General features: G+C 47.0%; 1 protein-coding gene across 7 annotated transcripts in view; it reads right to left on the reverse strand.

Moving 5' to 3' along the window:
- LOC129842251 (acid-sensing ion channel 1-like) overlaps positions 1 to 25,117 on the reverse strand; it is a 96,939-nt gene that overhangs the window by 25,133 nt on the left and 46,689 nt on the right. For all 7 annotated transcript variants that reach the window (XR_008757517.1, XR_008757518.1, XR_008757516.1 and 4 more), the window contains exons 3-4: positions 17,719 to 17,846; positions 4,910 to 5,060 (exon numbers count right to left, since the gene is read on the reverse strand). Coding sequence is in view for 4 of the 7 variants with exons in the window: in XM_055910727.1 (XP_055766702.1) it covers positions 4,910 to 5,060; positions 17,719 to 17,846 (279 nt within the window). In the remaining 3 variants the exon portion in view is untranslated. The remainder of the gene's footprint in view (positions 1 to 4,909; positions 5,061 to 17,718; positions 17,847 to 25,117) is intronic.

The following is a 25,117-nucleotide window of genomic DNA, read 5'->3' on the forward strand; positions in this document are numbered from 1 at the left end:
AGAGCGTGAGTTTCAAGTTTGGGTAAGATAAATTTCACCATAAAAATGCACCTTTATAATAAAAGCATTACATGTATAATTGCACTTTTGATAATGGTGTTTTCCCGCTAATGGAACATTCGTGCTTATAGCCTTCTGCCGTGTGCGCATTGCTGCACTTATAATGTGAAGAAATAGCCTAATAGTTTATCAACATTTTAAGCTAAACGTTCCGATCTGTTGCGTCAACCACATTGAGCAACAAAGTGGTTTTGATGCTCGTGGTTGTTTTAATGTGGGATCTATCGCATTCCACAACTGTCCCAGACTATGTTTGGAATATTTATTTCTCGCACAGAATAGCATTTTGTACTTTCGTAATATGGGAAGTGGTGACCCGTCATTCAGGGCAGGTGGGTTGTCTGTTTTATATGTTATTTTGGCGTTAATACGTGTCACATAGCAGTTTGCAAACAATGTAAAAACAAATATAAAAATAATTTGAGTTAATAAAGCCACCATACAAACATGGTCTCTTTTTTGCTTTCTTTTGTACATTTTTTAATTTTAAGGGGTGGATCAGCTTAATATTGCGGAAAGATTGTAGCTTCCATCAATGTAATTGTCTGCATCATTTCCAATCCCCCCCATATATTTTGGGGGGTAAATATATACACTGCTCAAAAAAATAAAGGGAACACTTAAACAACACAATGTAACTCCAAGTCAATCACACTTCTGTGAAATCAAACTGTCCACTTAGGAAGCAACACTGATTGACAATACATTTCACATGCTGTTGTGCAAATGGAATAGACAAAAGGTGGAAATTATAGGCAATTAGTAAGACACCCCCAAAAAAGGAATGGTTCTGCAGGTGGTGACCACACACCACTTCTCAGTTCCTATGCTTCCTGGCTGATGTTTTGGTCACTTTTGAATGCTGGCGGTGCTTTCACTCTAGTGGTAGCATGAGACGGAGTCTACAACCCACACAAGTGGCTCAGGTAGTGCAGTTCATCCAGGATGGCACATCAATGCGAACTGTGGCAAAAAGGTTTGCTGTGTCTGTCAGCGTAGTGTCCAGAGCATGCAGGCGCTACCAGGAGACAGGCCAGTACACCAGGAGACGTGGAGGAGGCCGTAGGAGGGCAACAACCCAGCAGCAGGACCGCTACCTCCGCCTTTGTGCAAGGAGGGGCACTGCCAGAGCCCTGCAAAATGACCTCCAGCAGGCCACAAATGTGCATGTGTCAGCATATGGTCTCACAAGGGGTCTGAGGATCTCATCTCGTTACCTAATGGCAGTCAGGCTACCTCTGGCGAGCAAATGGAGGGCTGTGCGGCCCCACAAAGAAATGCCACCCCACACCATGACTGACCCATCGCCAAACCGGTCATGCTGGAGGATGTTGCAGGCAGCAGAACGTTCTCCACGGCGTCTCCAGACTCTGTCACGTCTGTCACATGTGCTCATGTGCTCAGTGTGAACCTGCTTTCATCTGTGAAGAGCACAGGGCGCCAGTGGCGAATTTGCCAATCTTGGTGTTCTCTGGCAAATGCCAAACGTCCTGCACGGTGTTGGGCTGTAAGCACAACCCCCACCTGTGGACGTCGGGCCCTCATACCACCCTCATGGAGTCTGTTTCTGACCGTTTGAGCAGACACATGCACATTTGTGGCCTGCTGGAGGTCATTTTGCAGGACTCTGGCAGTGCTCCTCCTTGCACAAAGGCGGAGATAGCGGTCCTGCTGCTGGGTTGTTGCCCTCCTACGGCCTCCTCCACGTCTCCTGATGTACTGGCCTGTCTCCTGGTAGCGCCTCCATGCTCTGGACACTACGCTGACAGACACAGCAAACCTTCTTGCCACAGCTCGCATTGATGTGCCATCCTGGATGAGCTGCACTACCTGAGCCACTTGTGTGGGTTGTAGACTCCGTCTCATGCTACCACTAGAGTGAAAGCACCGCCAGCATTCAAAAGTGACCAAAACATCAGCCAGGAAGCGGTCACCACCTGCAGAATCACTCCTGTTTTGGGGGGTGTCTTGCTAATTGCCTATAATTTCCACCTTTTGTCTATTCCATTTGCACAACAGCATGTAACATTTATTGTCAATCAGTGTTGCTTCCTAAGTGGACAGTTTGATTTCACAGAAGTGTGATTGACTTGGAGTTACATTGTGTTGTTTAAGTGTTCCCTTTATTTTTTTGAGCAGTGTATATTCATATACATACATGCATGCATACATATACACATATATACATACACATACCGATATAGATATACTTTTTTAAGAATGTACCTTTATTATTCCCCTCAAACCCTACCACCGATCCCCCAATTGGAGTAAACTAATAAACACTTCGGCTTTTACCTTCAGTTTATACATCTTATACACATTTTACAAACACAATCTATTTTACAATAGTTATATTTTGTTTGTATTTAGTCCTTCCTCTATATCTGATGTCCATCCAGTTTGATTTCTATTTGTAACTGTGCTACTTCACAACATTTCTGAACCTATATAGATTTTACAGATCCCGCATGTTTTACATTGGTTATCTTGTTATTAGTCCCACCCTTCAGCTCCATTCAACCCCTCACATCTATCTCTCAACATCATCCATTTTGGATTTCTATTTGCCATATATTTTTCAACTGTGCTGCGATGCTTCACAAAAGTAGCTTCTACAGATTGTACATTAAGAATATTTTTTTTTTGCAAAAACAATTATTATATTATTGATTGATTGACTATGGCTTTTCAAATCACCCAGTATTGCTATCTGCAGCGTTAGTTCTAGGCAAATGTTACAATTCTTCAGCCATTCCTGGACCTGTGACCAAAAACGAGCTACATATGGACAATACCAAAATAAATGATCTAATGACTCTGCCTCCTCACAGCAGAATCTGCAGAGCTGGGAAGATTGTATCCCCCATATATATAACATTCTATTGGTTGCAAGTTTTGAATCCGGCGTTGTTTTGCGTATCAATTCATAAACCATGTGCCATGGAATGGGTACATCAAAAATCTCTTCCCAGCAATTTTGCAATTTATATGGCACAGCTGTCAGTTTTTTGGTCCTTAAATGAATTGTTTTCTTTCTTGAGTGAGTCAGCTCGAAAATGCAGGTGTTTCAGCCTAGCTCAGTGTTTTCTGTAGTGGTTGGCCAAACAGCGGAAAATACGGAGCGTAGGGGTTAGTAAAGTTATTTAGTTGCGCCGTGATTGGCTCAGTGTTCTGTCACTCATGGGCACACTACGTCACTGCTAAATCTAAGGGTAGAGCTAAAAAATGTAAGTCCTTTGGGTGCTGCCATAGAGTGACATTAGAAGTGCCCATCCAAGAAGGCTCAAGTTCATTGGCCACAGATAAAATTATGTCAAATCACGTTATATCTACCGTAGCTTTGATTGGACTGATCATGTCAACCTCATACTTTCAAAATCTTAGCTAGCAGTCGTCATCATGAATCAAGTCTACAATCTACTGGCAAATCCTTTTTAATCCTTGACATATGAAGAGAAATAATGAAGATAAATTACAGATAAAACTTATCGGTGCTCATCGGCCATTGGACATAAACATTACACAACAAGTCGTAAATCTCAAATTTAATAACAAGTGGTTTGGAAGGAATCAGTGACTGTTAACTCAGAACTGGGAAATCTGACTTCAATGGGTTCAAGACAACTGGGAACACAAGAAAAAACGAGCTCCGACTGGGAAAATACTTTTTGAATGGTCATGCAACTCAAAATATTAAGTCGGAAATTCGGGCCTCTTTCTAGAGCTCCGACCTGAAGATCACTGACGTCATCATGATTCAACCTTGTTTTTTTCAGACTTCCCAGTTGTCTTGAAAGCAGAGAATCCCTGTCCAAGTGAGCACAGCACAACAAGGTTGTATTGTATGCTGCTGCATAAATGATGTAATATGGCAGGGAGATATGTATACTGTAGCTAAGAAAGTAATACTACGTGTATGTTGTGTAGTAAGCTGTTAGTAGCCCATGTGCCTCACCCTAATGATTTGGTCCCTTTACCCTCATAACTTAGCCTACTGTTCTGACTTGGTGGTGCACATGTAGCCTATAGCCTGTAATTAATGATTATTGTAAGAGCTTTCATTGTCTGCTGATATGCTCCCTTTAATTATCATACGGTTCTGACTTGGTGTACAGGGAGAATACTGTAAGAACGGCCCATGTTCTGAATTCTGTCACTGTACATTTCAAAAGTGCTGAACAAATAGTTGTAATGACTACGTCCGTCCTAGCTCGCTCGGTAACGTTTTAATCGAAATTACGGATCGCCTCTTATCGGCTTGTCGTTCCCTTACGCCATAGTTTAAGCAAGTCAGCCATATTAGCTATGTATTTTTTAAAAGGCAGTAAATGAGGCTGAATGAACTGTTTTGCTGCCAGACGAGGCTCCGCTGATAGCCAGGTGTAGCGGTGGAAAGGATTCACTCCATGGTGCTGGAAAGAAAGGTTTCGTTTCCCTGGCACTGTTTCTACATGTAAGCGTTTAGGTCATGGGACCAATATTAGCATTTTTCTGCATATCATGTCCAAATCAACCGAATGTATCTCAACAAAGTCACATATAGATGATTTTAACGTGATGCGAGAAAAAATGCTTTATCCAACCAGTCACGTTAGTTCCAGAGCTGCCTTCAGAAGATTCAATTAGGAAGACTCCATAGAGCCAGGACTTGGCAGAGGCAGGCTCATACCAGGCATGTGCGCCATGCATCAGTCTCAGTTCTTACCAGGTTGTGTGTGTGTTTACGTGTCATTGAATGAGAGAGAGAGAGAGAGAGAGAGAGAGAGAGAGAGAGAGAGAGAGAGAGCGAGAGAGAGAGAGAGAGAGAGAGAGAGAGAGAGAGAGAGAGAGAGAGAGAGACTCCTACCAGGCATGTGTACCATGCGGCAGTTACAGTTCTCCACCAGGTAGCGCGTCTCACAGTCGATACGGCAGGCCGTCAGGCTGTAGGAGCTGAAGAAGTCAGAGTCCATGGGAGTGGACTTGCAGTCGCCCCACGGAGGAGGCAGGTATGTCAGCTATAAAAGGAGAGACAGATGTAAGGACATACTGTACATACTGTGAACCTATACAGCTACACTACCGTTCAAAAGTTTTGGGTCACTTAGACATTTTTGGTCCATTAAAATGACTTCAAATTCATCCGAAAAACAGAGTAGACATTGCAAATGTTGTAAATGACTTTTGTAGCTGGAAACGGTTAATTTTTTAAATGGAATATCTGCATAGACGTACAGAGGTCCATTATCAGCAACCATCACTCCTGTGTTCCAATGGCACGTTGTGTTAGCTAATCCAAGTTTGTAATTTTAAAAGGCTAATTGATCATTAGAAAACCCTTTTGAAATTATGTTAGCACAGCTGAAAACTGTTGTCCTGATTAAAGAAGCAATAAAACTGTCCTTAGACTAGTTGAGTATCTGGAGCATCAGCATTTGTCGGTTCGATTACAGGCTCAAAATGGCCAGAAACAAAGACCTTTCTTCTGAAACTCATCAGTCTATTCTTGTTCTGAGAAACGAAGGCTATTCCATGTGAGAAATTGCCAAGAAACTGAAGATCTCGTACAACGCTGTGTACTACTCCCTTCACAGAACAGTGCAAACTGGCTCTAACCAGAATATAAAGAGGTGTGGGAGGCCCCGGTGCACAACTGAGCAAGAAGACAAGGACATTAGAGTGTCTGGTTTGAGAAACAGATGCCTCACAAATCCTCAACTGGCAGCTTCATTAAATAGTACCCGCAAAACACCAGTCTCAATGTCAACAGTGAAGAGGCGACTCCGGGGATGGTGCCATTCACTTTTGTGAGGTTTTATTGCTCCCAGTACAGTACCCAGTGTGCTTGTGGCTGAGACAGGGGAGTTTCACTAGGCAGTGAGCTGTGTGCAATACCCAGACTGCTACATCTGGCAGGGTCAGGTCTGGCTGGTCTGCCATGGTCCATTTTTATTTAGTATCCGTATGGGGTCGGCTTGGGGCGTGATTATATTTCCCCATAGTATGTTGTATTGAAGTTGACTGACTGAAAGGGAAGATAGCGTTATGATTAGAACTATTGTTCTCTGAAGGAGGGAAATGAGGTACAACACCTGTTTGGCTCCACCCGTTCTTGGGCTCGGCGAAGTGTGGTATTAAATTGAAGGAAGGAATCTTCACGCTTATCAGCTGTAGAAGGCGAGGCGTGGATTTCATTGGCCTTGTCAGCCGTGATTGTAGATCGTTCAACCGAAAGTAGCAAGAGTGCGACTCCCCCACAAATATGATGTACCTCGTTTCCCTCCTTCAGGGAACAGTAGTTACGGTCATAACGCTACATTTCTCTTGGTGTGTATCCCAAATGGCACCCTATTCCCTATTTAGTGCACTACTTTAGACCAAATCCCATTGGACTCTATGTAGGGAATGGGGTTCCATTTGAGACGCAACACTAGCTTTCTCTGGATTTGTCCAACTCATCATTAGTTTCATACCTGTCTGAAGATCCAGCCGTCTGAATAATGATTTCACCATGCTTGGCGGCTTCCTTATTCACTACCAAGCCATTCTCACAGCGCTATTCACCCAACCCAAGCCACCCACATACATTTTTCTCCTCTTCGGAAAATGTTTGCAGAGGCTTGATTCTGTGGGTGTGTGTATGACTGCGAGTCTCTGTACTTTGCAACTGTCTGTAAAAGGCTTATTAGGCTTTTTTTTTAACAGCCTTCGAAAAAACAATAGAGAAACAAATGTTTGTGTTGTATAGTTTTTTAACAGGTGTTCCTCTTATTGAATTATGAAATTATAAAAAAAATTATATATATACAGTATTTCATAATGCTGATGATGTTATTCATATTTAATATTATATTCCAGCCATGAGGCCACTAGGTCTACGGACAGCTTGGTAAGTCAGAGAGTAATAAAAGCTAGGACAAAGCCTCTAATGCTGGCAGAGTGTCTAGGACAGGTCTAATCAGGCTGCGGTGGGATTACGCATGCTGATGATGTCGTGGCTGCAGGTCCAGTGTGTCTCTCTCTCTCTCTCTCTCGCTCTCTCTCTCTCTCTCTCTCTCTCTCTCTCTCTCTCTCTCTCCCTCTCTCTCCCCCTCTCTCTCTCTCTCTCTCTCTCTCTCTCTCTCTCTCTCTCTCTCTCTCTCTCTCTCTCTCTTTTTCTCTCTTTTTCTCTCTTTTTCTCTCTTTCTCTCTCGGAACCGGCACACACATCGGACACAAATTCTCCAAAACATAAGTGACCTTGGCAGGATCGATAATATGGACTAATTCATAAAAAATCAAGCTTTAATAATTCAGACATAGAATGCAATGTTTTTCATAGAAAAAAAAAGAAGACAAATGAATATGAATATAAAAAACTGAAATATTTACTACACAACAAACATAAGAGGATGGAAAACTAAATTATAACAATACAAACTGAGCGACAAAAAAACAAACATTCCTAATGAAAATCAAAGCTAAAAAGCTTTTAAAAAACCTCTTTAAAAATAATCCCACCATTTCAGCCTCTCTCAGGTTCTCTGGCAGGCAATTCAGAGGCTAGGGGCATAGTAACTAAAGGGTGTCTCTCCATGCCTCTTGGTCGCTAGGCTTTGGAATAGTTAAAAGGCCAGAGGACCTGAGGGACCTACTGGGTACATAACTTAAAAGCATGTCTGACATGTATCGGGGTGAACAATCGTGGATTGATTTAAAAACCAATAGAAGAAGAATCTTAAAATGAATTCTAAAACTCACAGGCAGCCAGTGGAGAGACTTTAAAACCGGTGTAATGTGTTCTCTCTGTCGGGTCTTAGTCAGTACCAGCATGCAGCATTCTGTATGTTTTGTAGTTGACCAATGGCTTTCTTGGGTAGACCAGACAGGAGAGCATTACAGTAGTCAAGCCTGCTTGTAATTAAAGCATGGATGAGTCTCTCTGTATCAGCTTGAGAGAGAAACGGCCGCGCCTTGGCAACGAACCTCAGGTGGTAAAAAGCTATTTTGGTCACATTCCTAATGCTTGATTTGAAATTGAATTCAGAATCTAAAATAACACCTATGTTTTTTACCTGGTGTTATATCTTTATTGCCTGTGAATTAAAATATGCAGCCAGATTCTATCTCTGTGCTTTGGCTCCATCAATAAGTACCTTAGTCTTGTCCTGATTTAGCTGGAGGAAGTTGTGAGCCATCCAAATCCCCCTGGTGACACAGACATGTAAAGTTGTGTAGCATCTGCATAGTAGTTCAAATCAATGTTGTGTTTTCTGATAACTAGGCCAAGGGGTAACATACACTGCTCAAAAAAATAAACATCCTCTCACTGTCAACTGCATTTATTTTCAGAAAACTTAACATATGTAAATATTTGTATGAACATAACAAGATTAAACAACTGAGACATAAACTGAACAAGTTCCACAGACATGTGACTAACAGAAATTTAATAATGTGTCCCTGAACAAAGGGGGGGTCAAAATCAAAAGTAACAGTCAGTATCTGGTGTGGCCACCAGCTGCAATAAGTACTGCAGTGCATCTCCTCCTCACGGACTGCACCAGATTTTCCAGTTCTTGCTTTGAGATGTTACCCCACTTTTCCACCAAGGCACCTGCAAGTTCCTGGACATTTCTGGGGGGAATGGCCCTAGCCCACACCCTTCGATCCAACAGGTCCCAGACGTACTCAATGGGATTGACATCCGGGCTCTTCGCTGGCCATGGCAGAACACTGACATTCCTGTCTTGCAGGAAATCACATACAGAACGAGCAGTATGGCTGGTGGAATTGTCATGCTGGAGGGTCATGTCAGGATGAGCCTGCAGGAAGGGTACCACATGAGGGAAGAGGATGTCTTCCCTGTAACGCACAGCATTGAGATTGCCTGCAATGACAACAAGCTCAGTCTGATGATGCTGTGACACACCACCACAGACCTTGACGGACCCTTCACTTCCAAATCGATCCCGCTCCAGAGTACAGGCCTCGGTGTAACGCTCATTCCTTCGACGATAAACGTGAATCCGACCATCACCCCTGGTGTGACAAAACCGTGACTCATCAGTGAAGAGCACTTTTTACCAGTCCTGTCTGACCCAGTGACGGTGGGTTTGTGCCCAAAGGCAACGTTGTTGCCGGTGTAACTCGGGCAGTTGTTGTTGCCATCCCGTACTGTCCCGCAGGTGTGATGTTCGGATGTACCGATCCTGTGCAGGTGTTGTTACACGTGGTCTGCCACTGCGAGGGCGATCAGCTGTCCGTCTTGTCTCCCTGTAGCGCTGTCTTATGGAGCTGCAACTTCGACTTTCTCCTCTTCCGCTCTGCCTTTCTGCAATTTCTCTTTAGTTGATTACTTTTCTCACTCATCCAACATGTGGATCCTTTGGATGTGGCTGTTGTCGACTTTACTGGAGCTATGGCATCCATGGTTACCATTCATTTAAGTTACCAGCTAAATCAACACAAGAGGAAGGCCGAATAGGTAATGGAGTATTGTTCATACATTCAATAAAATCAGTAGAGGTAAGATAGTGTTTCTTACTCATGCGTTCAGTATTACCGTGTGCTATGGGCAACAAGGTAGTATAACATCCACAGTGGTGATCAGATAAGGCAACATCAACAATAGAGGATATGTCAGTAGAAAGCCCCTTGGTAATAACCAGGTCCAGACTATGGCTGTGGTTAAGGATGGGCCCAGTAGAAAGCCCCTTGGTAATAACCAGGTCTAGAGTATGGCTGTGGTTATGGGTGGTCCCAGTAGAAAGCCCCTTGGTAATAACCAGGTCCAAAATATGGCTGTGGTTATGAGTGGGCCCAGTAGAAAGCCCCTTGGTAATAACCAGGTCCAGTCTATGGCGGTGGTTATGGGTGGGCCCAGTAGAAGGCCCCTTGGTAATAACCAGGTCCAAAATATGGCTGTGGTTATGAGTGGGCCCAGTAGAAAGCCTCTTGGTAATAACCAGGTCCAGACTATGGCGGTGGTTATGGGTGGGCCCAGTAGAAAGCCCCTTGGTAATAACCAGGTCCAGACTATGGCGGTGGTTATGAGTGGGCCCAGTAGAAAGCCCCTTGGTAATAACCAGGTCCAGTCTATGGCGGTGGTTATGGGTGGGCCCAGTAGAAAGCCCCTTGGTAATAACCAGGTCTAGAGTATGGTTGTGGTTATGGGTGGGCCCAGTAACATGTTGGATAAAGTCCATCAAGCTCAAACAATTAATAAATTCAATGGCCTTGGAGTGAGTCTCTTTGTCAACATGAATATTAAAATCGCCCAACACAATGATTTATAGACAATAGTTCAGACAAATCAGTAAATAAAGTGGGGCAGTGCTTTGACGGACTACACAGGCTGATGGCCAGTCCCACCACCCTTTTTCCATTTTCTCATAGAGTATGAAAAGCTGTAGTCCGGGGGGAGGCTTCAAAAAGAGCGGCACTGCAGTCTGAAGACAGTCATGTTTCAGCGAGAAACATGCTGTCAACTTTGCGCTCAGTAATGAGGTCATTCACGAGAAAGGTTTTACTAGTGATTGCTCTAACATTTAAAAGACCCATTTTCAATGATTGTGGGCCACTCTGCCTCTAGGACATCTGCCTCGAGGTAACCAATGGAATAACAACCAAATTATTAATGTTACAACCACATTTTCTGACCATCTCCAATCTATCAGTATGGTAGGAGATGACCGTTTGTATAAACTCACTAGAAGGCGGAGTTAGACAAACATAAATTAGGTCACTCACAATAACCACAGTGCCATTTCTACAGGAGTTGATATGGTTTCCAAGTCCTCTGTTGGTTATTCTGACAGAGAGGATCGGAGCACTATCAGACCCTGTCTGTCAGTCTCTAAAACAGTTTAATGTTGCTGGGACTGGAGCACTACCAGACCCTGTCTGTCAGTCTCTAAAACAGTTTGATGTTGCTGGGACTGGAGCACTACCAGACTCTGTCTGTCAGTCTCTAAAACAGTTTGATGTTGCTGGGACTGGAGCACTACCAGACCCTGTCTGTCAGTCTCTTAAACAGTTTGATGTTGCTGGGACTGGAGCACCACCAGACCCAGTCTGTCAGTCTCTAAAACAGTTTGATGTTGCTGGGACTGGAGCACTACCAGACCCTGTCTGTCAGTCTCTAAAACAGTTTGATGTTGCTGGGACTGGAGCACTACCAGACCCTGTCTGTCAGTCTCTAAAACAGTTTGATGTTGCTGGGACTGGAGCACTACCAGACCCTGTATGTCAGTCTCTAAAACAGTTTGATGTTGTTGGGACTGGAGCACTACCAGACCCTCCCTGTCTGTCAGTCTCTAAAACAGTTTGATGTTGCTGGGACTGGAGCACCACCAGACCCAGTCTGTCAGTCTCTAAAACAGTTTGATGTTGCTGGGACTGGAGCACTACCAGACCCTGTCTGTTAGTCTGTAAAACTGATGTAGCTGGGACTGGAGCACTACCAGACCCTGTCAGTCAGTCTCTAAAACAGTTTGATGTTGCTGGGACTGGAGCACTACCAGACCCTGTCTGTCAGTCTCTAAAACAGTTTGATGTTGCTGGGACTGGAGCACTACCAGACCCTGTCTGTCAGTCTCTAAAACTGTTTGATGTTGCTGGGACTGGAGCACTACCAGACCCTGTCTGTCAGTCTCTAAAACAGTTTGATGGTGTTGGGACTGGAGCACTACCAGACCCTGTCTGTCAGTCTCTAAAACAGTTTGATGTTGCTGGGACTGGAGCACTACCAGACCCTGTCTGTCAGTCTCTAAAACAGTTTGATGTTGCTGGGACTGGAGCACTACCAGACCCTGTCTGTCAGTCTCTAAAACAGTTTGATGTTGCTGGGACTGGAGCACTACCAGACCCTGTCTGTCAGTCTCTAAAACAGTTTGATGTTGTTGGGACTGGAGCACTACCAGATCTTGTCTGTCAGTCTCTAAAACAGTTTGATGTTGCTGGAATTATTCCTAGAACCTCTGCAGTTAGGCTGAATCCTGCGTGTTTCTCAAAATGCATACTACCGTGCTCCAAGCACGTAAATTGGAGCACGGGAGGGTCGGAGTATGAGTTCAAATCAAAGTATGTGAAATGGAGCATGGTGGGCACTTATTGAATGTGTACTCCGTTTGTACATATTTTGAAGCATCGATGCAAGCTTCAATGGGAAGTATGCAAAGAAATATGACGCAGCAAATAAAAATGACACATTTTCTTGAAATCAAAATGGCTGCCACTATTTGAACTGAAGCGAGAGAAAATAAACTCACATCTCATATGTTGCCTGACTACAATATTTTATCTTGATATGTTAATAAATACATGTTGTGTTCAATTTTGGCATGGTTACCTGCCTACAATACCCACTGTAGTGTGCATAGGTTGTAAGCGCATAGGAAGGCAATAGAGCTAACTGGCTAGCTACTACTGTTAGCTAGCCAGATAGCCACAAATAATTGCTACCCACAAAGAATTGACATCTTCCTTGGATAAGGTCATTTTTGCCTGTTATACTATCTGGTTAGCTACATTTTTACAATTCACATATAGCTAGCTGATAGTTATGAAGTAAAATGTTTGCTTTGTGTTCATCTTGTTTAGTCTCTCTTGCCATTGTCCTGGCTAGAAGAAGGAGGTTCAGAGAATGGTTAAGTCCATAGTAATTCAATAGGGCTAACTTGCTAGCTAGCCACAAATAATTGTTAGCTAGCTACCCACGAAGAAATGACATATTTTAGGAAATATTTGCCTGCTTAACTAGCTAGCTGGCTTCCCTGTTCTAGTGAGGGTGTTTAAAAAAAATTGTCCTCCCTCAAATCGCCTAAAACGAAGATCGTTAAAACCTACAGTACGTGAGTGACGATGGTGACAATATTGTCCAGAACCGGCAGGAGGGAGTTGATGTCATGGACACGGGGCTCCTGGGTGACAGTGGACCTTGGTCGGTCCACAGACCATAAGTAGGCCAAAATCTCTCACCATCCAGTTGCCCACAATGATGGTTGTTGTGATGGATTCCGACGGGGAAGGAAGAGAAGGAGCGGGATGGGACTGACTCGGGCAGGGGTGACGCAGGCTTCGAGCCAGGCTAGCCTGACTCTTCACACCAGCAACAGATGACGGGGGGAGGATGGCCTGAGACCCTTCTGTCTTGAGTCAAAGACCTGCTGAACTGTGGTGGCCATGGGGGAGTGTATACACCCAAGATCTGTCCTGACTTCCTGGGCTGGTAGATCCATCTCAAGCGGGGCAAAGCTGCTTGATAGCTGGATCAGATCTTCTCGGATAGATGAAGGGTGGCCAGACTGCCTCCCCGATCTCCTACGCCTTGCGAGTGTCCAGTCTCCCACGGGGCCGCAGAGTTGAGCTGAACATCTGTCCGTTGGATTGGGACAGATCAACGCCACCCGACTCATCGACAGCTTTGCTATAGGAGGCATTTAAAACTGTGATTCGGTTTGCCTGGGTTACAGTAAGGTCGGTGTACTTAGAAAGCATGTTATCCTTTTCTCTCAGCCGAGCTAATAGCCGGAGGATCTCTTCCCTAAGCTGCTTGATGGTGGTGCATTTAGGTCAGACAAATCCCTTTCCATTTTCTAGTTCCACCTTACCTTCATCTTATGATTGTGTGGAAATTATCTCACACCTGAAGCATTTGCTCCCAGCCGTGGATAAACACACCGGTAGGCTAGCACTGCTAGTGTTAGGCTAGCACTGCTAGTGTTAGGCTAGCACTGCTAGTGTTAGGCTAGCACTGCTAGTGTTAGGCTAGCACTGCTAGTGTTAGGCTAGCACTGCTAGTGTTAGCCTGCTCCATTTTCATGATGGCTAGCAGCTAACTGCTACTTAACAGGAATCCTGGAGACAAACTCGCAGTCCCAGCCGTAAAGGCTGACCGCGTTGCGGTATCCATAGCAATACAAACTTTAGCTATGATTTAGAAATGATTTCATAAAAACAACAAACCGAGAGGAGACAGAGTGTAGACAGTACACTGTTCTGTTGCGCGCTCTGATGACCTGTCTGGCAGAAACATGATCTATTCAATTCCTATCTCCTGTGTTCATTTCATCATACGCATTTGTCATGACTGTCCTGTGAGGATCAGCTTAAAAATAGCTTATTTCAACCAGACCCTCTCTCACCCACAGAGGGGGAGGAGGGAGCTGCTGGGGTGGGGGGTTGACACCTCACGCCCTTTTGTAAAATATATTTTTTTAACATTTATTCCACTTGGCAAGTCTATTAAGAACAAGTTCTTATTTTAAATGATGACCTAGGGACTGTGAGTTAACTGCCTTGTTCAGGAGCAGAATGACAGATTTTTTACCTCGTCAGCTCGGGGATTCGATTCTTGCAACCTTTTGGTTACTAGTCCAACGCTATAACCATTAGGCTACCTGCCGCCCTAATTAAATGAGATCCAGAGAACATCCCTCTCCAAATGAACACAGGAGGTTCCTTTGTCTCCAGAGACTTTTCCCACCGAAACTCTAACACGTTCCAAAGCGAATACTGTAAAATATTCCTAACAGAGAACGTGGGGAATGGTCAGAGGCGAGCTAAATAATAATAATGTTATATGGGTTGTTATTTTGTGATGTCGTAAACATTTTTATAAAGGAAATACTGTAACTTAAAGTACACTGCTCAAAAAAAATAAAGGGAACACTTAAACAACACAATGTAACTCCAAGTCAATCACACTTCTGTGAAATCAAACTGTCCACTTAGGAAGCAACACTGATTGACAATACATTTCAAATGCTGTTGTGCAAATGGAATAGACAAAAGGTGGAAATTATAGGCAATTAGCAAGACACCCCCAATAAAGGAGTGATTCTGCAGGTGGTGACCACAGACCACTTCTCAGTTCCTATGCTTCCTGGCTGATGTTCTGGTCACTTTTGAATGCTGGCGGTGCTTTCACTCTAGTGGTAGCATGAGACGGAGTCTACAACCCACACAAGTGGCTCAGGTAGTGCAGCTCATCCAGGATGGCACATCAATGCGAGCTGTGGCAAGAAGGTTTGCTGTGTCTGTCAGCGTAGTGTCCAGAGCATGGAGGCGCTACCAGGAGACAGGCCAGTACATCAGGAGACGTGGAGGAGGCCGTAGGATGGCAACAACCCAGCAGCAGGACCGCTATCTCCGCCTTTGTGCAAGGAGGAGCACTGCCAGAGCCCTGCAAAATGACCTCCAGCAGGCCACAAATGTGCATGTGTCTGCTCAAACGGTCAGAAACAGACTCCATGAGGGTGGTATGAGGGCCCGACGTCCACAGGTGGGGGTTGTGCTTACAGCCCAACACCGTGCAGGACGTTTGGCATTTGCCAGAGAACACCAAGATTGGCAAATTCGCCACTGGCGCCCTGTGCTCTTCACAGATGAAAGCAGGTTCACACTGAGCACATGAGCACGTGACAGACGTGACAGAGTCTGGAGACGCCGTGGAGAACGTTCTGCTGCCTGCAACATCCTCCAGCATGACCGGTTTGGCGGTGGGTCAGTCATGGTGTGGGGTGGCATTTCTTTGTGGGGCCGCACAGCCCTCCATGTGCTCGCCAGAAGTAGCCTGACTGCCATTAGGTACCGAGATGAGATCCTCAGAGCCCTTGTGAGACCATATGCTGACACATGCACATTTGTGGCCTGCTGGAGGTCCTACAACATTTAAAAACGTAACTTCTTGTTAATCCAACCGCTTTGTCAGATTTCAAAAAGGCTTTACGGCGAAAGCATACCATGTGATTATCTGAGGACAGCACCCCACATCAAAATACTTTTTCAAACCAGCACAGGCGTCACAAAAATCACAAATAGCGATTAAATAAATCACTTACCTTTGAAGATCTTCCTCTGTTTGCAATCCCAAGGCTCCCAGCTGCACAATGAATGGTCATTTTGTTCGATAAAGTCCTTCTTTTATTCAAAAAAGTCTGTTTAGTTGGCGCCAATGATTTCAGTAATCCACTTGTTCAACATGTATACAAACAAATCCAAAAAGTTTATGGTAAAGTTTGTCCAAACAAGTCAAACGATGTTTCTAATTAATCCTCAGGTACTGTAATATCTAAATGTATAAATATATAAATAAATTATAACATTTAAGACGGAGAATAGTATATTCAATAGGGAAGATAAATAACGAAGAGCGCGCACCTCATTCACCCACAACAAGACTACTTTTCTAATGAGGGACACCTTGGAAAAACTACAACTAATTGTTCATATTTCAAGAAACAAGCCTGAAAGCCTTTCTAAAGACTGTTGGCATCTAGTGGAAGCCACAGGAACCACAATCTGGGTCCTATTTATTTGTATATCCCATAGGCTAGCATTGAAATGGCCTGTGACCTAAAAAAAAAAAAGGTTCCGGGTGGATCTTCCTCTGGTTTTTGCCTGCCATGTCAGTTCGGTTATACTCACAGACATTATTTTAACAGTTTTATAAACTTCAGAGTGTTTTCTATCCAATGCTAGATTATGCTCCAATTATATGCATATCCTAGCTTCTGGGCCTGAGTAACAGGCAGTTTACTTTGGGCACGTCAGTCATCCGAACTTCCAAATACTGCCCCCTAGCCCAAAGAGGTTAATTTCTCAGAACAAGAATAGACTGACGAGTTTCAGAAGAAAGGTATTTGTTTCTGGCCATTTTGAGCCTGTTATCGAACCCATAAATGCTGATGCTCTAGATACTCAACTAGTCTAAAGAAGGCCAGTTTTATTGCTTCTTTAATCAGGACAACACTTTTCAGCTGTGCTAACATAATTGCAAAAGGGTTTTCTAATGATCAATTAGCCTTTTAAAATTATAAACTTGGATTAGCTAACACAACGTGCCATTGAAACCCAGGAGTGATGGTTGCTGATAATGGGCCTCTGTACGCCTATGTAGATATGAATTAAAATCGTTTCCAACTGCAATGGCCATTTACAACATTAACAATGTCTACCCTGTATTTCTGATCAATTTGATGTTATTTTAATGGACAACAAAATGTGCCTTTCTTTAAAAAACAAGGACGTTTCTAAGTGACCCCGACGTTTTGAACGGTAGTGTAGATGGTGAGAGGGTAGAGTTGGTTGGAACACATCACATGGAATTATTCTTCTCTCCCGAAGAGAGAGCATGGGGGCACTGATTGAAAAGTGTGGATATCCACCAAGCCACTGATGAGATCCCTGTAATGTAACATACGTCAGGAAAATAAAAGGAGATTGGAGAGTCTGTTTCAGGGTCAGAGTCTGTTTCAGGGTCAGAGTCTGTTTCAGGGTCAGAGTCTGTTTCAGGGTCAGAGTCTGTTTCAGGGTCAGAGTCTGTTTCAGGGTCAGAGTCTGTTTCAGGGTCAGAGTCTGTTTCAGGGTCAGAGTCTGTTTCAGGGTCAGAGTCTGTTTCAGGGTGAAAACCGACTGACTGGGTTTCAGAATAACCTCATTCTGTTTTCAACAAGAACATGAAATCACTATAATGGTGTATGATGGTTGCGTATATGACACGTCATTCAGCCCCCCGTTAACGTAGCAGGATGACATCATCACGAACAACAAAACAACCTCCCACATACAGACATCAAAAGTAACCCACACAACCCTTATTTTGTTTTTACTCATTTTGTGCCTTCCCTTGTAGCAAGCCCACATTGGGAAGAACCAATCATGTCAGGCTTGATTGATTGATTGATACACTACCCGTTGTTCCTGACAGGATACGAACGTCTGGAAGCCCGGGGCCACTCCGAAACCCAGCTGGTCAATGAAGGGAGGCTCGTCCTGTGTGTGGATCTGAACCTTGATGCCCGCCTCGAACGACGTCTCATCTGGAGAGAGGAAGGGAAAGATAAGAAACTTGCATTCCAAAAACAGATGTCAGAAACAGCATGGGTCAGTGTATTAATCAGTATGATTTCATTCAACTGGACAGAGAAACAACCATGAAATTAATAACCTGAATATCTGATTACAATAAGGAATCAGAAGAACAGATTGATCTCAAAATGATGTATACTCTATTGTTGATGTTCCTCCTGTCTTCTAGCCTGCTCTTATCCCCATCTATCCCCTAACGTCCCCTATCTATCCCCTACCCATCCTTTATCCCCATCTATCCCCTAACGTCCCCTATCTATCCCCTACCCATCCCTTATCCCCATCCATCCCCTAACGCCCCCTATCTATCCCCTACCCATCCTTTATCCCCATCCATCCCCTAACGTCCCCTTTCCCCATCCCTTATCCCCATCCATCCCCTAATGCCCCCTATTTATCCCCTACCCATCCTTTATCCCCATCCATCCCCTAACGTCCCCTTTCCCCATCCCTTATCCCCATCCATCCCTAACGCCCCCTATCTATCCCCTACCCATCCTTTATCCCCATCCATCCCCTAACGTCCCCTATATATCCCCTACCCATCCCTTATCCCCATCTATCCCCTATCTATCCCCTACCAATCCCTTATCCCCATCCATCCCCTAACGTCCCCTATCTATCCACATTTACATTTACATTTAAGTCATTTAGCAGACGCTCTTATCCAGAGCGACTTACAAATTGGTGCATTCACCTTATGACATCCAGTGGAACAGCCACTTTACAATAGTGCATCTAGATCTTTTAAGGGGGGGGGGGGGGCAGAAGGATTGCTTTATCCTAGGTATTCCTTGAAGAGGTGGGGTTTCAGGTGTCTCCGGAAGGTGGTGATTGACTCCGCTGTCCTGGCGTCGTGAGGGAGTTTGTTCCACCATTGGGGTGCCAGAGCAGCGAACAGTTTTGACTGGGCTGAGCGGGAACTGTACTTCCTCAGTGGTAGGGAGGCGAGCAGGCCAGAGGTGGATGAACGCAGTGCCCTTGTTTGGGTGTAGGGCCTGATCAGAGCCTGAAGGTACTGAGGTGCCGTTCCCCTCACAGCTCCGTAGGCAAGCACCATGGTCTTGTAGCGGATGCGAGCTTCAACTGGAAGCCAGTGGAGAGAGCGGAGGAGCGGGGTGACGTATCCCATACCCATCCCTTATCCCCATCCATCCCCTAACGTCCCCTATCTATCCCCTACCCATCCCTTATCCCCATCCATCCCCTAACGTCCCCTATCTATCCCCTACCCATCCCTTATCCCCATCCATCCCCTAACGTCCCCTATATATCCCCTACCCATCCCTTATCCCCATCTATCCCCTATCTATCCCCTACCCATCCCTTATCCCCATCCATCCCCTAACGTCCCCTATCTATCCCCTACCCATCCCTTATCCCCATCCATCCCCTAACGTCCCCTATCTATCCCCTACCCATCCCTTATCCCCATCCATCCCCTAACGTCCCCTATCTATCCCCTACCCATCCCTTATCCCCATCCATCCCCTAACGTCCCCTATCTATCCCCTACCCATCCCTTATCCCATCCATCCCCTAACGTCCCCTATCTATCCCATACCCATCCCTTATCCCCATCCATCCCCTAACGTCCCCTATATATCCCCTACCCATCCCTTATCCCCATCCATCACCTAACATCCCCTATCTATCCCCTACCCATCCCTTATCCCCATCCATCCCCTAACGTCCCCTATCTATCCCCTACCCATCCTTTATCCCCATCCATCCCCTAACGTCCCCTATCTATCCCCTATCTATCCCCTACCCATCCCTTATCCCCATCCTTCCCCTAACGTCCCATGTCTATCCCCTACCCATCCCTTATCCCCATCCATCTCCTAACGTCCCCTATCTATCCCCTACCCATCCCTTATCCCCATCCACCCCCTAACGTCCCCTATCAATCCCCTACCCATCCCTTATCCCATCCATCCCCTAATGACCCCTATCAATCCCCTACCCATCCTTTATCCCCATCTATCCCCTAACGTCCCCTTTCCCCATCCCTTATCCCATCCATCCCCTAACATCCCCTTTCCCCATCCCTTATCCCATTCTTCCCCTAACGTCCCCTATCTATCCCCTACCCATCACTCATCCCCATCCATCCCCTAACGTCCCCTACCTATCCCCTATCTATCCCCTACCCATCCTTTATCCCCATCCATCCCCTAACGTCCCCTATCTATCCCCTACCCATCCCTTATCCCCATCCATCCCCTAACATCCCCTATCTATCCCCTACCCATCCTTTATCCCCATCCATCCCCTAATGTCCCCTATCTATCCCCTACCCATCCCTTATCCCCATCCATCCCCTAACGTCCACTACCTATCCCCTATCCATCTCCTAGCCCAATCCCTTATCCCCATCCATCCCCAAATGTCCCCTATCTACCCCCTACCTATACCCCATCCATCTCCTAGCCACATCCCTTATCCCCATCACTTACCCATCCCCTATCCATCCCCCTCCCCTACTCATACTCTATCCATCCCCTACCCATCCCTTATCCCAATCCATCCCAATCCCTTACCCATCCCCTATCCATCCCTTATCCATCCCTTATCCATCTCCTAGCCCCATCCCTTACTGATCCCTTATCCATCCCTTATACATCTCCTAGCCCATCCCTTATCCTCATCCCTTACCCATTTCCCCATCCCCTATCCATCTCCTAGCCCCATCCCTTATCCCCATCCCTTATGCATCCCCTATCCATCTCCCATCCATCCAATTGCCATCCCCTACCCATCCCCCGACCAAGCCCTTTCCCCATCCCCTATCCATCTCCTAGCCCCATCCCTTATCCCCATCCATTACCCATCCCCTATCCCCATCCCCTATCCATCCCTTATCCATCCCTTATCCTCATCCCTTATCCATCCCCTATCTCCATCCCTTATCCATCCCCTACCCATCCGCAAGCCCCATCCCCTACCCATCCCATATCTCCATCCCTACCCATCCCCTATCCCCTATACCCATCCCCTATCCCCTATCCCCGTCACCTATGCATCCCTTACCCCCATCCCCTGTCCATCCACTATCCATCCCCTACTCCCATCCTTTATCCATCCCTTAGCCCCATCCCCTATCCATCCCCTGTCCATCCACTATCCATCCCCTACCCCCATCCCTTAGCCATTCCCTATCCATCCCCTATCCATCCCCTGTCCATCCACTATCCATCCCCTACCCACATCCCTTATCCATCCCCTAGCCCCATCTCCTATCCATCCCCTGTCCATCCACTATCCATCCCCTACCCCCATCCCTTATCCATCCCCTAGCCCCCATCTCCTATCCATCCCATAGCCTCCATCCCCTATCCATCCCCTACCCATCCCCTATCCCCAGCCCCCATCCCCTATCCATCCCCTACCCATGCCCTATCCATCTCCTACCCCGAACCCCTACCCATCCCTTATCCATCCCGTACCCATCCCCTACCATCCCCTAGCCCCATCCCTATCATCATCCTTATCCCTCCCCTATCCATCCCGTACCCATCCCCTGTCCCGTACCCATCCCCTGTCCCCATTCCCTATCCATCCCCTATCTCCATCCCTTACCCATCCTCTATCCCTATCCCATCCCTTATCCATCCCCTACCATCCCCTAGCCCCATCCCTTATCCCCATTCATTACCCATCCCCTATCCCTCCCCTATCCATCCCAATCCATCCCCTATCTCCATCCCTTACCCATCCTCTATCCCTATCCCCATCCCTATCCTTCCCCTTCCCATGCCCTATCCATCTCCTAGCCCCACCCCTACTAATCCCCTGTCCTGTCCCCTATCCATTCCCTACCATCTCCTAGCCCCATCCCTTACCCATCCCTTTTCCCCAACCACTATCCATCCCGTACCCATCCCCTACCATCTCCTAGCCCGATCCCTTACCCATCCATCCGCTAATGTCCCCTATCTATCCCCTACCCATCCCTTATCCCCATCCATCCCCTAACGTCCACTATCTATCCCCTATCCATCTCCTAGCCCAATCCCTTATCCCCATCCATCCCCAAATGTCCCCTATCTATCCCCTACCTATACCCCATCCATCTCCTAGCCACATCCCTTATCCCCATCACTTACTCATACTCTATCCATCCCCTACCCATCCCTTATCCCAATCCATCCCAATCCCTTACCCATCCCCTATCCATCCCTTATCCATCTCCTAGCCCATCCCTTATCCTCATCCCTTACCCATTTCCCCATCCCCTATCCATCTCCTAGCCCCATCCCTTATCCCCATCCCCTATCCATCTCCTATCCATCCAATTGCCATCCCTACCCATCCCCCGACCAAGCCCTTTCCCCATCCCCTATCCATCTCCTAGCCCCATCCCTTATCCCCATCCATTACCCATCCCCTATCCCCATCCCCTACCCCTCCCCTATCCATCCCTTATCCTCATCCCTTATCCATCCCCTATCTCCATCCCTTATCCATCCCCTACCCATCCGCAAGCCCCATCCCCTACCCCTCCCCTATCCATCCCTTATCCTCATCCCTTATCCATCCCATATCTCCATCCCTATCCATCCCCTATCCTAATCCCCTACCCATCCCCTATCCCCTATCCCCATCACCTATGCATCCCTTACCCCCATCCCCTATCCATCCCATATCCATCCCCTGTCCATCCACTATCCATCCCCTACTCCCATCCTTTATCCATCCCTTAGCCCCATCCCCTATCCATCCCCTGTCCATCCACTATCCATCCCCTACCCCCATCCCTTAGCCATTCCCTATCCATCCCCTGTCCATCCACTATCCATCCCCTACCCCCATCCCTTATCCATCCCCTATCCATCCCCTATCCATCCCCTGTCCATCCACTATCCATCCCCTACCCCCATCCCTTATCCATCCCCTAGCCCCCTTCCCCTATCCATCCCATAGCCTCCATCCCCTATCCATCCCCTAGCCCCCATCCCCTATCCATCCCATAGCCCCCATCCCCTATCCATCCCCTATCCATCCCCTATCCATCCCCTGTCCATCCACTATCCATCCCCTACCCCCATCCCTTATCCATCCCCTAGCCCCCATCTCCTATCCATCCCATAGCCTCCATCCCCTATCCATCCCCTACCCATGCCCTATCCATCTCCTACCCCGAACCCCTACCCATCCCCTATCCCATCCCTTATCCATCCCGTACCCATCCCCTACCATCCCCTAGCCCCATCCCTATCATCATCCCTATCCCTCCCCTATCCATCCCGTACCCATCCCCTGTCCCGTACCCATCCCCTGTCCCCATTCTCTATCCATCCCCTATCTCCATCCCTTACCCATCCTCTATCCCTATCCCATCCCTTATCCATCCCCTAGCCCCATCCCTTATCCCCATTCATTACCCATCCCCTATCCCTCCCCTATCCATCCCAAATCTCCATCCCTTACCCATCCTCTATCCCTATCCCCATCCCTATCCTTCCCCTTCCCATGCCCTATCCATCTCCTAGCCCCACCCCTACATATCCCCTGTCCTGTCCCTTAGCCCCATCCCTTACCTATCCCTTATCCCCAACCACTATCCATCCCGTACCCATCCCCTACCATCTCCTAGCCCGATCCCTTACCCATCTCTTATCCCCAACCACTATCCAACCCGGTACCCATCCCCTACCATCTCCTAGCCCGATCCCTTACCCATCCCTTATCTCCAACCACTATCCATCCCCTAACCATCCCCAAACCATCCCCTTTCCCCATCCCCTATCCATCCCTTAGCCATCCCCTATCCATCCCTTAATCATCCCCAATCCATCCCCTATCCATCCCCTATCCATCCCCTATCCATCCCCTATCCATCCCTTAGTCCAATCCCCTATCCATCCCCCTATCCATCCCCAATCATCCCCTATCCATCCCCTAGCCCTCCCCTATCCATCCCCTATCCATCCCCCTATCCACCCCCAATCATCCCCTATCCATCCCCTAGCCCTCTCCTATCCATCCTCTATCCATCCACTATCCCCATCCCTAACCATCCCCTGTCCATCCACTATCCATCCCCTATCCCCAGCCCCCATCCCCTATCCATCCCCTACCCATCCCCTATCCATCCATTATCCATCCCTTATCCATCCCTTATCCATCCCCTGTCCCATCCCCTATCCATCCCGTACCCATCCCCTGTCCCATCCCCTGTCCCATCCCCTAGCCCCCATTCCCTATCCATCCCCTATCTCCATCCCTTACCCATCCTCTATCCCTATCCCACCCCTTATCCATCCCGTACCCATCCCTTACCATCCCCAATCCATCCCCTATTCCTATCCCCTATCCATCCCTTACCATCCCCTAACCATCCCCAATACATCCCCTATTCCTATCCCCTATCCATCCCTTAGCCCTCCCCTAATCATCCCAAATCCATCCCCAATCCATTCCCTATCCATCCCTTAGCCCAACCCCCTATCCATCCCCAATCCATCCCCTATCCATCCCTTAGCCCATTCCCCTATCCATCCCCAATCATCCCCTATCCATCCTCTAGCACTCCCCTATCCATCCCCTATCCATCCACTATCCCCATCCCCTATCCACCCCCTATCCATCCCCTATCCATCCCCTATCCATCCCCTATCCATCCCTATCCATCCACTATCCCCATCCCCTATCCATCCCCTATCCATCCCATATCCATCCCCTGTCCATCCACTATCCATCCCCTACTCCCATCCCTTATCCACCCCCTGTCCATCCCCTATCCATCCCCTACCCCCATCCCCTATCCATCCCCTATTCCCATCCCTTATACATCCCCTGTCCATCCCCATTCCATCCCCTACCCCCATCCCCTATCCATCCCCTACCCCCATCCCCTATCCATCCCCTATCCCCAGCCCCCATCCCCTATCCATACCCTACCCATGCCCTATCCATCTCCTACCCCGAACCCCTACCCATCCCCTATCCCATCCCTTATCCATCCCGTACCCATCCCCTACCATCCCCTAGCCCCATCCCTATCATCATCCATTACCCATCCCCTATCCATCCCAATCCATCCCCTATCTCCATCCCTTACCCATCCTCTATCCCTATCCCCATCCCTATCCTTCCCCTTCCCATGCCCTATCCATCTCCTAGCCCCACCCCTACCTATCCCCTGTCCTGTCACCTATCCATCCCATACCCACCCCCATTGCCCCATCCCTTACCCATCCCTTATCCCCAACCCCTA

The sequence above is a fragment of the Salvelinus fontinalis genome, unplaced genomic scaffold (assembly GCF_029448725.1).
Source record: "Salvelinus fontinalis isolate EN_2023a unplaced genomic scaffold, ASM2944872v1 scaffold_0027, whole genome shotgun sequence".
Taxonomy (NCBI): Eukaryota; Metazoa; Chordata; class Actinopteri; order Salmoniformes; family Salmonidae; genus Salvelinus; species Salvelinus fontinalis.